This window comes from Triturus cristatus, chromosome 6 (genome assembly GCF_964204655.1).
Source record: "Triturus cristatus chromosome 6, aTriCri1.1, whole genome shotgun sequence".
Taxonomy (NCBI): Eukaryota; Metazoa; Chordata; class Amphibia; order Caudata; family Salamandridae; genus Triturus; species Triturus cristatus.
In genome coordinates this window covers 1,772,887,602-1,772,900,081 of record NC_140589.1, presented here as the reverse complement: position 1 = coordinate 1,772,900,081, position 12,480 = coordinate 1,772,887,602, and the positions used below count along the sequence as shown (strand labels likewise).

General features: G+C 43.0%; 1 protein-coding gene across 1 annotated transcript in view; it reads right to left on the bottom strand.

Annotated features, from left to right (window-relative positions):
* Positions 1 to 12,480, bottom strand: part of ELP3 (elongator acetyltransferase complex subunit 3) — a 797,912-nt gene that overhangs the window by 428,032 nt on the left and 357,400 nt on the right. Inside the window, exon 9 of the mRNA XM_085613064.1 lies at positions 844 to 970. Coding sequence (XP_085469190.1) covers positions 844 to 970 — 127 coding nt within the window. The remainder of the gene's footprint in view (positions 1 to 843; positions 971 to 12,480) is intronic.

Here is a 12,480-nt window from a genome sequence, read left to right as displayed (position 1 = left end):
TGATTGATTGATTCTCCGAACCAAAAAGGTAGAGCTTTAAAAAAAAAAGCAGTGGAAGGACACAAGAAATGCATTCATGCTTCAGGGCGGGAACAAATACAAGAAGAGGAAAAAAAGCCCACCCAAGCTAACAAAGGAAAAGCAAGCAAATGAGAGAGACTGACACTAAAAACAACCAATGGTAAGCAGTGGACAGACTCTGTAAGCTGACAGTAGATATTTTCACCAATAGACAGTTTGCACGAAAAACTAACTGATCACAGACTTTGACCAGGTCATCTGGCAAATCAACAAAGGGCTTCAGAACCTGATCATGTATTCAGTTAGTGCCAGGTTTTCAGTGGACAGACCATGTCTGCTCTTGTTGACACCAACTTACAAGTGAAAGCAGGGTTAAACATTCTTGGATAAAAGTTTTTCTTTTGCATCATCTGTAAAGCTATACTAAAAATAGCAAACATCTGACAGTGAATGGAACTTTTCTACTCCAACTGTGTGCTAAGAGAAATTGAATAATTAGAAGTGAACTGGGATACTTAAACAACTAAAGAAGTTAGTGGGAGAATAATAAAGTGATGTGACAGGGGACTCTAGCAGCCTAGTAAGTAATTTGTCAACTGTGGAGACCTGAAGGCCTTTTTGGACATTTTACAAAAAAACTTTAGGATCATAAGCAAATTACTCTCCTACCTGTGCCTCTTTTCTATTACCTGACAAGAAACCACTTGTGATAAACACGATATTTAAAACTTGACTTTACCAGTCAATCATATTGATAAAAAAATACCCTCTTGTTGTAGACATAGGACAAAGTAGAACAAACAAGTATGGAGCCATACTTACAATGAACTGCTCAATATCTCTTTCCAATCCCATGTTTGGGAGATCAGGCATCATGTGAGACACCACTTTAAATCCAGCGTCTTTGGAAAGGTGAAAGGACTCGCACACAGCCTTAACTGTATGACCCCTGAAAGAAGAGAGCAACAGAACTTTACAAACCCAAGAAAGGTCACATAAACAAGACTGATACTATGTAGAAGACACCGCTACATGTCCCTTTTAATTCGTTTTATCATATAGTATCAGAACATTTTCTCCAAATAGTAGTCAAAGTAACAGTTAGAAACACTAAATATTTGTGCAAGCAAACATTTAGTTGTGGTATTTCGGCTTTCTATAAGTCTGCTAAAGCATAATTATATGATATGATCCAACAGAGAAACATGGTAAAAACATTTTTTATATGATATGATCCAACAAATAAATGAAATATGAAATACCAGCATTTGTAAAGCGCACAGCTACCTCCGGAGAGGTGGCCTGGTGCTTGGGGTCCTCTGGAAGATTAAGCGAGCTATTGCCCAGAGTCAATTGGTGCTGGGCTAACCTGCCGCCGGCACCAGGGATCCAACCGTGAACCCCGTGGTCCGGAGTCAGGCACCCTGGCCGCTGCGCCACACCTCTTCCACACAGAAACATTGTATTACCTAGCATCTTTGGAAATCCCGGATGTCTGCAGGTATATTACAAATCAATTGACAACAAATCATAATTTAATGATTTCCTTTCAATATTCGCAGTTTAATTTTATATTCATTTTGAACCAAAGTGGACACTCTTCAATACTCTGGAATTGGACATATCGGGTGCTAAAAGAGTATTTGAATCAGGGATCTCAGAGCAGCTCTTTGGAGTGGCATGTTCCACAATGCTTTGTTATTGTCATTGTTGTATAGACAAGAGAAGTAAGTATATTAAAACAAATGAGAATAATAAGTGCATAAAATATAGGCATCTTCAAATGATTCCATCCCAGTTAAAATCCAAGTTATCTAATCCACTGCATTCTGAAGCAAGCTCTTGAAATCTAATTTTTGTTTTTTTAAAACAACAACCGGCTGCCATCTTGTCATAAAATGCCATTTCTCCTGGGAAGTGATGCTCAGTAAAAGCGTGATCCTGCATTCTTTGAATACATCTCTAAGAACATTTCATATGTATGGGACTCCTGTAAGGATAGAAAAACTAAAGTTACCCTTTGGGTGCACCTTTTAGATACAATTGATATAATATTGAAAAACTGTAAACAGGTAGTCAATCCTTATATTATTTTATTTGCTCCCAACCGCTCATGGGTTTGAATGATATAAGATATTTTGACTCACCAGTAAACATATCGTTGCAAAATAATTAATCGTCAAAGTCTGGAAGTAGGGTAACCCTCTCTTTTGAGCACTGGATAGGGGAGGATTTGTTATCACAGATGGTGAGAAAAGTGCAAAGACATCTGGGGTAATTTCCATGAATTTTAGGATTAAAAATGTCTACGTATGTTTAATAGTTTTCTTTATCATTCTTGTCTTTTCCTGCTACTTTCACTCTCCTTCCACATATCTGTTCTACTATCAGATCGTAACTTTTCTTTCTATAAGTATTTACATTACCTTATTGTTTTAGATATAGTTGGTTATAAAAGTGTATTTTAGAGATATGTTTTTCCTTGCACTGCTATGTTTAACTACAGAGTTTGTGATTGTAACAGCATATTTGTTCTGACAGCTACTTTTAAAATGTTTTTAAATATCCAAGAAAACGGAGTTAGTTGATTCAGAAAAAACAAATGCTGGGGTAGATAGAAAAACGTTGCTAACGGTGCTGTGGGGCAATGATGTATAGCAAGGATGAACTTAAGAACAGAAAAGAGAGAGGGTGTTTAGAGGTGTGGAATTTTACAAAATATCTACTTGTCCAACAGATGGGATGCTTCATAAAGGTAGTTGTCCTGTATGCAAATCTATGTGCCCTTTTCGGTGCCACGTAGTGAGGTGACAAATTATGGTTCTGACTGGGCCCATATTATAGCAGGGTTTGGATTCTGGCACAGCTCAGATTTTGTAACCTCTGCACTTTAGAAGCCCTGTGATCTGAGCGCCCCCGTCGCCCCACACTTACATGTTTTAGGGTATCTACTAACTCCTCTCCAATCGCTTCCCACACGGAATAAGGTTTGAAATTTACTCCCAACAAGGGCACAAGAAGGCATATTTCAGGGTGGGAAAAGGGGCGTTTACGGAAAGTGAATTTGCAATTGGTCAACGGATTTTCAAATGAGCATATAAACTTATGTAAATAACATCCCTATAGGTCCTATGCAATTAATAAGTAATGTATGAACGTTGTGTAATGGAAAATACTATTCATATCTGTGAGCAGCATGTGTAACTTCAATAAGTTCACAGGCAAAATATATGTTTTCTATAAAAATCTATATTTAAATTTTTCATAATTCAAGTAGAACAAAATATTAGGCCTGGGCGGTGAACTTCGCTCCGTTCGGGGAGTTTGCAGAGTTTTTCGCACTCCGCGGAGTTCCCAAAAACTCCACTCCGCACAGCGTAGCACAGTTATTTCCACACTCACCAACGATAAGCTGGCGAGCAAGTAAATTCCAATGCTAGACTGCTTCCCAGCGAGATTTCTCAACACGGTCGTGTAGTAAAATCCAACGTTAGACTGCTTCCCAGTGAGATTTCTCAACGCGGGCAGTCGCGGATGGTCGCTACCGCTCACGTTGAGAAACCTTCAGTTCGCGTTGAGGAAGCTGCCACTCGAGCAGAACGGCAGAAAGAAGCTTCACCCTCTTGCGCTGTACGAGATGCCGTTTGCGCTGATTTCGCAGGGCTAACACCTGGCACTAAAAATCAGCGCGAACGGTGCAAGGTAACGCACTTCGCCACTCGCGGAACTTGGAGGAGTTTGTCACGAACTCTGCAAACTGCACCCAGGCCTAAAAAATATATATTTTAAAGAAAATAGCTGATTCTAAACAACTCATTCAAAGCACCAAGACCTAGCCGGACATGTAATCTTAAGAACTTGTGATCTCCTGTTTCAAGAATCTGCTGTGTAATCACACTGTATGATCACACAAAACATACAAATACTATAATCTACTAATATTCAACCATATGTATTACGAGTCAAATTTTTATGGCCATCGTTCAAGTATAAAGACTCCCTTTCTAAAAGTTTTACTTTTTGACATTTGAATCTTTATTTATCCATATTTCCTTTTTTGTTTTATCAGAATGTACCCGTATTCAAAAAAAAATTTCAACATTTATTTTATTTTGTGCTTTCTACACAGGAACAGTAATATAAACATAAAAACATATTAACATTATTGCATGACACTTCTTCGAAACATCATCATCTGAGTTGTCATACATGGCGAGGGTATGCCACATCCTTAGATATTAACTCATGCCCCTGAACTATTTCCATGAACCCCACACCTAGTCAAATATCAGCGGAAAGCCCCAAGCTTCATACAATGTGTGTTCTGCATGGATGCACCAGTCCGAACCTATTTCCCACAGCTCCATGGTAAGAGATAAATCACTTCCCCCACAGTCAAGCTATGACGCCCCTTACAACCATAAGTGCCACATTACACAACAGCAAGGTGTATTTCAGCAACCTTTGCTACCCCAAATTCCCAAAGTGGCTAATTTTGGATCTACTGCAGATTCCCCTCCATGACGTCAGAAATGCATAAGTCCACCTGCTTCCAGTATGACTTTAGCCTGGGGCAGTCCTACAGAGTCTGGGATAGTATCTCTTGTTGACCACAGTCCGCAGACATATATCATTATCGGTCTTCCCCTAGTGGAATAACCTGGTTCTGGAGAAGTATGCTACATTCTTAACTGCACCAGCCGTAATCCTGCTCTAATAGCTACCTCTCTAAGGCAACAGTATGCTTCTCCCCACTTCAATCGGTGATGGGTGCTGGGAAGCCCAACAACCACTATACAGCTGTCATACATACTCCCCTTGCCTTAGTTCCCACGCCATTGTCTGCCTATCAGCCATTAATGTAGCGGAGGCGGAGTTTTCGATGTACACATTGCTATGTTAGCATAAGCGTCTTAGCTGATGGAAAAGCCATCTTGACACTTTTGCTGCTTTTGCACACGACACTGCAGATAGATGTTATTATTTGAAAACTGCTTGCCTGCCTTTTCTTCACATGAGAACAGTCTGTTGTTCACATCCCCAGACGTGCACGGCGACCTTGGTCTGAACATTGTGTGCAGAAACAGTCTGGGCCAACAAACAATGTATGCTTTTGAATTCAGGTTGATCGGCCCACGCTCTAGCCATAACACGCACACAGCTGCAAATATCTGAAAGTCGAGAGCCTTTAATATTGCAGTTTACATGCATTAGAAACACATTCTGGAGAAGAACTTTTCCAGGCGCAGAGCAAAGCTGATCCTGTGATGTGATTCACCTAAGCTGATCTTTACAGTATGGGGTTCCCCATTCAAACCTAGAGACCTTCTATTAGTATAATAATACTAGCTTACTAGCGTAGGGAGGGTGGTTGTAATCCACCATCATCTGTAATATGATTTCTCCCTTCATTTTCTATGGTATTGTAACAATGCTGATGGTTTTAATTTTAACCCCTTCTGTGCCCATGACGAGATGGTCTCGTCATGGAGCACAGTTGCGCTGTGCCCATGACGAGACCATCTCGTCATGGGACCCACCCTTGGGGAAAGCGCTGGCGCTCCCCCCGTGATTCCTCGATCTTTTTTTTTTTTGCTGGGGAGGCAGGGGAAGACCTTCCCCTGCCTCCCCCCGCCCGCGTCATCAATGACGTCAGCGCGCGAGGTGCGCTGACGTCATCGGAGGCTTCCCCTTTGCTCTCCGAGGCGCAGGAAGCCATTTTTCCTGCGCGTCGGAGAGTAAAGGTCAGTTTCGGGGCTGGGGAGGGGGGCTATTTTGTGATCGGTGGGTGCTGGTCGCGTAGGGGGGTGGGGGGAATCTAAATAAGTGCGAGGGGTTGCAAAGTGCCCTGATTTTTTTTGTTTTACTATAAAAATACACAGAGTTTGCCAGTGAAATTTACTCGTGTAACGTTGAAGAGCATTGTTGTTCCCAGGGGGGGCCAAATAAAGTGAGACAGAGGGGTTGCAAAGTGGCCAGATTGATTTTATTTGCTTCCAAGTACACCAGCATCAGAGTTTGCCAGTGCAGTGCGACTTTCGTTGTCTCGTCTAACTTTGAACAGCATTGTTGTACCAAGGGGGGGCGAAAGAAAGTAAGACAGAGGGGTTGCAAAGTGGCCAGATTGATTTTATTTGCTTCCAAGTACACCAGCATCAGAGTTTGCCAGTGATGTGCTTCTTTCGTTTTTTTGTCTTCCTTTGAACAGTATTGTTGTTCCCAGGGGGGGGCGAAATAAAGTAAGACAGAGGGGTTGCAAAGTGACCAGATTGATTTTATTTGCATCCAAGTACACCAGCATCAGAGTTTGCCAGTGCAGTGCGACTTTCGTTTTCTCATCTAACTTTGAACAGCATTGTTGTACCAAGGGGGGGCGAAAGAAAGTAAGACAGAGGGGTTGCAAAGTGGCCAGATTGATTTTATTTGCTTCCAAGTACACCAGCATCAGAGTTTGCCAGTGATGTGCTTCTTTCGTTTTTTTGTCTTCCTTTGAACAGTATTGTTGTTCCCAGGGGGGGCGAAATAAAGTAAGACAGAGGGGTTGCAAAGTGGCCAGATTGATTTTATTTGCATCCAAGTACACCAGCATCAGAGTTTGCCAGTGCAGTGCGACTTTCGTTTTCTCGTCTAACTTTGAGCAGCATTGTTGTTCCCAGGGGGGGCGAAATAAAGTAAGACAGAGGGGTTGCAAAGTGGCCAGATTGATTTTATTAGCATCCAAGTACACCAGCATCAGAGTTTGCCAGTGAAGTGGTACTTTCGTTTTCTCGTCTAACTTTGAACAGCATTGTTGTTCCCAGGGGGGGGGGCGAAATAAAGTAAGACAGAGGGGTTGCAAAGTGGCCAGATTGATTTTATTTGCATCCAAGTACACCAGCATCAGAGTTTGCCAGTGCAGTGCGACTTTCGTTTTCTCGTCTAACTTTGAACAGCATTGTTGTACCAAGGGGGGGGGGGCGAAAGAAAGTAAGACAGAGGGGTTGCAAAGTGGCCAGATTGATTTTATTTGCTTCCAAGTACACCAGCATCAGAGTTTGCCAGTGATGTGCTTCTTTCGTTTTTTTGTCTTCCTTTGAACAGTATTGTTGTTCCCAGGGGGGGCGAAATAAAGTAAGACAGAGGGGTTGCAAAGTGGCCAGATTGATTTTATTTGCATCCAAGTACACCAGCATCAGAGTTTGCCAGTGCAGTGCGACTTTCGTTTTCTCGTCTAACTTTGAGCAGCATTGTTGTTCCCAGGGGGGGCGAAATAAAGTAAGACAGAGGGGTTGCAAAGTGACCAGATTGATTTTATTAGTATCCAAGTACACCAGCATCAGAGTTTGCCAGTGAAGTGGTACTTTCGTTTTCTCGTCTAACTTTGAACAGCATTGTTGTTCCCAGGGGGGGGCGAAATAAAGTAAGACAGAGGGGTTGCAAAGTGGCCAGATTGATTTTATTTGCATCCAAGTACACCAGCATCAGAGTTTGCCAGTGAAGTGCTACTTTTGTTTTCTCGTCTTCCTTTGAACAGTATTGTTGTTCCCAGGGGGGGCGAAATAAAGTAAGACAGAGGGGTTGCAAAGTGGCCTGATTGATTTTATTTGCATCCAAGTACACCAGCATCAGAGTTTGCCAGTGTAGTGCGACTTTCGTTTTCTCGTCTTCCTTTGAACAGCATTTTTGTTTCCAGGGTGGGAGAGTGTACCATTTCTGGAGGTACTGCAATACCTGGTTGATGGGTGAATTGGAAAACACAATGTGCACCATGGTTCTGTGTTTATGGATGTGGTCTACCATACTGCTTATGTTTTGTAAGGATGTAAGCAATGGACAGTGAAACGGTTCCCTTCAGGGCCCTCTAGTCATGTCCATAACTTTTCAGGTGAAACCACTCGCTGATTTCTGAATAGTTAGTGAGAGATCGTTTAGGTAACCATGTTGTTTCTGCTTACATTTCACATGCTTTGCATTCCCTAGGAGTGTTTTTTTTTATTTTTTTAGGCAGCGTATTACTCTTATCAAGTGCATAACTTGAATTGAGCCACATCCAAGTGTTTATAGCGGGCACAATTAGGTTATAGCTGAAGGCAGTGCGAGTTTCTCTCAGTGGGCAAGTATGGCGTTCAGTGGGGATGTGGCACTATGGCCGGAGCTGTTGAATTTGGAAATGGGGAACCGGGTTCAGCATTCATGACCAGTCCACCACACCACTGTACTTTCCCATGCTAGACCGTAGAAGGCCCCACTAGACCTTAGAAGGCTTGATGTCTTAGCACAAGCAGGTGTACTGTAGTGGTGTCAACTTACAAAAGAGTACAAAGTACAAGTAGAGGTATAAAAGTGCAATAAATGGCAGACACGCAAAACACAGGAACACACTGGGTAGGCACTTCTACGGGCATGGAGAACAGAATTTCCTATAATGTAAAGACTTCTTTCACACAATAGAGGGTGTGAATTAAGTTTGGAAGTGTCTTTGCAGGAGGAGAACTTTGAGGTTAGTTTTGAAGGACTGGGAAGAGGGAGGGGGTGGTCCGGAGCTGAGGCTCAGTTCCAGATTCTCGCCGCTTTGCTTGTAAAGGATTGGGCCATCGATCTTTTCTTTTTGAAAGTGGGAGGTTCAAGCAATATATTTTGCGCAGTACGTGATGGTATAGAGCATTATATGCATATGTTACAATAAAGTTTTTTTTCTTCTTTTTATTCTAGTCTAAAGCTTTTCGACGGTGGCTGTTCTGCAGTTTTGTGTAGTTGCATTGTGTTGGTAAGAAATTTTTTGTTGTTGTATTTAAACCAAATGAGTAATAATATAATGTCTGAATGAATTTTTTTGTAAGTGATGTCATAATGGCAGCATATTTAGTTAGTGGTTTGAGCATGAAATTCTTTGCGATGTGTTTTGCATAGTCTTATGTGTAATTGCTTTTCTCTTTCTTTTTTAGTGGGATATTGTTGATCCATACTGTGTCTGTACAGAGTTGGTGGTGGTGAGTAGTTTAGCTGCCTCTGGCAAGTGAGTGGTATTGTTTTGGAGTATATTTGAGTTTTTGATAAAGGTGCTTTTTGTTTATTACTTATTTCACAAAGAGTTTGTTGTTGTTGACTTGTTTGACAAGTTACCTTTATTAGTAAGCAATATGGCTAGCCGTAGAATGACTGCTCAACAGGTGGTCGGTATGCTTCTTGAATCTTCCTCTGAGCATGATTATGAGACTGACAGTGCGTCTGAGGGAGAGGAGGGAGGGGAAGATTCTGGCAGTGAGTTTTCACTCAACATGGAATCATCGGATGATGAAGGTACTCTCAGTGCAGATGAAGGTACTCTTGGTGTGGATGAAGCAACTCTCAGTGCGGATGAAGTGCCTGTCTTAGAGGAGGAAACTGCTGTGCCGATGGTGCAAGAGGCATCTGGATTGCAGTCTGAGGCTGCTAGGCTTCCTACTGGAAGTGCTGGACTTTGGGTTGATCCAAACATGGTGCAGCCGGTGTTGTCTGCCTTTAGCGGTGATGCAGGGTGTACAGTGAATTGTGAAAACTTTTTGCCTATACAGTTTTTTCAGTTGTTTATGGATGATGTATTTTTGGGTGAGATTGTTGAGCAGACAAATTTGTATGCTGAACAGTTTTTGAAGAACAACAGCGACAAACTTAGGCCCCAGTCTAGAGCTACCCGGTGGACTCCCACATATCTGGAAGAGATTAAGAAGTTTTTGGGTTTGACTTTATTGATGGGTGTGGTAAGGAAGCCAACCTTGGCTTCATATTGGTCTACTAGCCCCTTGTTGGCAACTGCCATATTTCCTGCAGTTATGACTCGTAATCGGTATTTACTTTTGCTACGTATGCTGCATTTTGTTGATAATTCTATGGCGTTGCCACGAGATCACCCTGACTGTGACCGTCTTTTTAAGATTCGGCCCGTTCTTGATCACTTTGTGGATCGATATTCTGAGATCTATACTCCAGGGAAAGAAATATCTATTGATGAGTCTTTGGTCTTGTTCAAGGGCCGTTTGGTTTTAAGGCAGTACATCCCTAGCAAGAGGGCACGCTATGGAATTAAGCTGTATATGTTGTCTGAGAGTAGGACAGGATATGTTTTTAATTTTCGTGTGTACACTGGTAAAGATTCTACTATTGACCCCCCAGGTTGTCCGTCCACTTTTGGAGTTGCAGAGAAAATTGTGTGGGATCTTGCTAGGAGACTGTTTAACAGAGGCCACCATTGGAACCTTGATAACTTCTATACTGCTGTGCAATTATTTAAGGAATTGTATAAAGTGGACACTTTTGCATGTGGCACAATCCGCTCTAACCGTAAAGCTTATCCGAAAGAGCTTGTTTGCAAAAAACTTCAGAGGGGGCAGTGCAGTTCCTTGCGTAGTGATGAACTACTAGCTGTAAAATTTGTGGACAGGAGGGATGTGTACATGCTGACTACCATCCATGATGAGAGTACTTCACCTGTGGCTGTTTGGGGTCAGGTTGCTGAAGTGCGCAAACCTGTGTGCATTCTAGACTACAATAAGCACATGGGTGGTGTTGACAGAGTAGATCAGAGGTTGGAACCTTACTCTGCTATTCGGAAGGCTTATGTTTGGTATAAGAAGTTGTCCATCCATTTCTTCGAATTAGCAATGTTCAATGCTTTTATTGTGTTCAAGGAGTGTTCTACTACGTCACAGTTGACATTTCTTCAGTTTCAGCACTCTGTGATAGCTAGCCTTGTTGTTGTGGAACAGGCAAGTGTTCCTAGATTTGGAGTGGTGGAGGATGTGGTTCGATTGAAAGATCGCCACTTTCCTGATTTCATCCCTCCCACACCGGCAAAAGATTTTCCCACTAGGAGATGCAGAGTCTGTTGGCGAAGAGGTACGCGAAAGGAGATTCGTATGTACTGCCCCGACTGTCCATCTAAACCTGGGCTGTGTGTCCCTGCTTGTTTTAGAGCGTACCATACGCAAAAGAATTTTTGGGAGCATTCATGAGTGGTAAAGTTAACTGATTGGTTTGTATTCTTTGGAAAATTTGATTCTGTTTCAAGGTTGGCATTAGTGCAATGTGTTTAGTTTCTGATTTTGTGTTTGTAGATTTGTATCTATTTGTAATTTGTTTGTGTTTTTATGTTTGTCTAAAAAAATCCTAAATGTGTTGGCAGTGTGTGTGGACTGGCACTTCTTTGGCGGTGTACGTGGAATAGTGCTTGGCTGGCGGTGTGCATGGACTGGTGCTTGGCTGGTGGTGTGCTGGTGCTTGGCTGGCGGTGTGCGTGGACTGGTGCTTGGCTGGCGGTGTGCATGGACTGGTGCTTGGCTGGTGGTGTGCGTGGACTGGTGCTTGGCTGGTGGTGTGCGTGGACTGGTGCTTGGCTGGTGGTGTGCGTGGACTGGTGCTTGGCTGGCGGTGTGCGTGGACTGGTGCTTGGCTGGCGGTGTGTGTGGACTGGTGCTTGGCTGGCGGTGTGCGTGGACTGGTGCTTGGCTGGCGGTGTGCGTGGACTGGCGATTGGCTGGTGGTGTGCCTGCACTGGCGCTTGGCTAGCGGTGTGCGTGGACTGGTGTTTAGCTAGCGGTGTGCGTGGACTGGTGCTCGGCTAGCGGTGTGCGTGGACTGGCACTCGGCTGGGTGTGTGTGAGTAGTGACTTGCTGCTGGTCACTACACACACTGCTGCTAGCTGAGTGCCACTCCACGCAATCCATCTGCTTGTGTAGTTGCTGTGTCAGGAATGTGGGCGTGTGAAAGTGATGGGCCCTTGAATGGCGCTGTGTGCTGGTGTGAGTTTTGTTATGTGATGGGCCCGCGGCTGGCGGTATGAATGGTTTTGTATGTCTCACGCGTATGAAAGGTGAATGAATGGCCTGTAAAGAGGTTGGTGCCTTGTCGTGGCTTTACAGCTCACGAGCTGTAAGTCAATGGTTCAGTTTCTCGCCCTTTCAATTATTAACAGTGCATTTCATTTTTGTGAAATCACTTGCTAATACAATTGTATATTCTGAACCATCACTCACTCTCGTGCCAAATCCAAGCAGTATGTGTGTGTGCTTGAGGATTAGATGGCTGTGCAGTAATATTTGCCTTTCTGGAGCAGGTTGTACCTTGTGAATTTTGTAATGTGTTGTTTTTGTGCCTGGTGGTGCGAATGGTCTTGTGTGTATCACGTATGAAAGGTGTGTGAATGGCCTGTAAAGCGGTTGGTGCCTTGCCGTGGCTTTACAGCTCACGAGCTGCGAGTCATTGGTTCAGTTTTTTCTCCATTGAATTACTGACAGTGCATTTCATTTTTGTGAAATCTCTTGTTAATAAAATTTAATATACTGAACCATCACTCGCCCTCGTGCCAAATCCAACCAGTATGTGTGTGCGTTTGAGGAATAGGTGGCTGTGCAGGATTCTTTGTCTTTTTAGTTTCTCTGCCAAGGTGTATGTTCCATGTAAAAATAACCCACCAACTGTAGATATTGTCGTAAACCCATGGG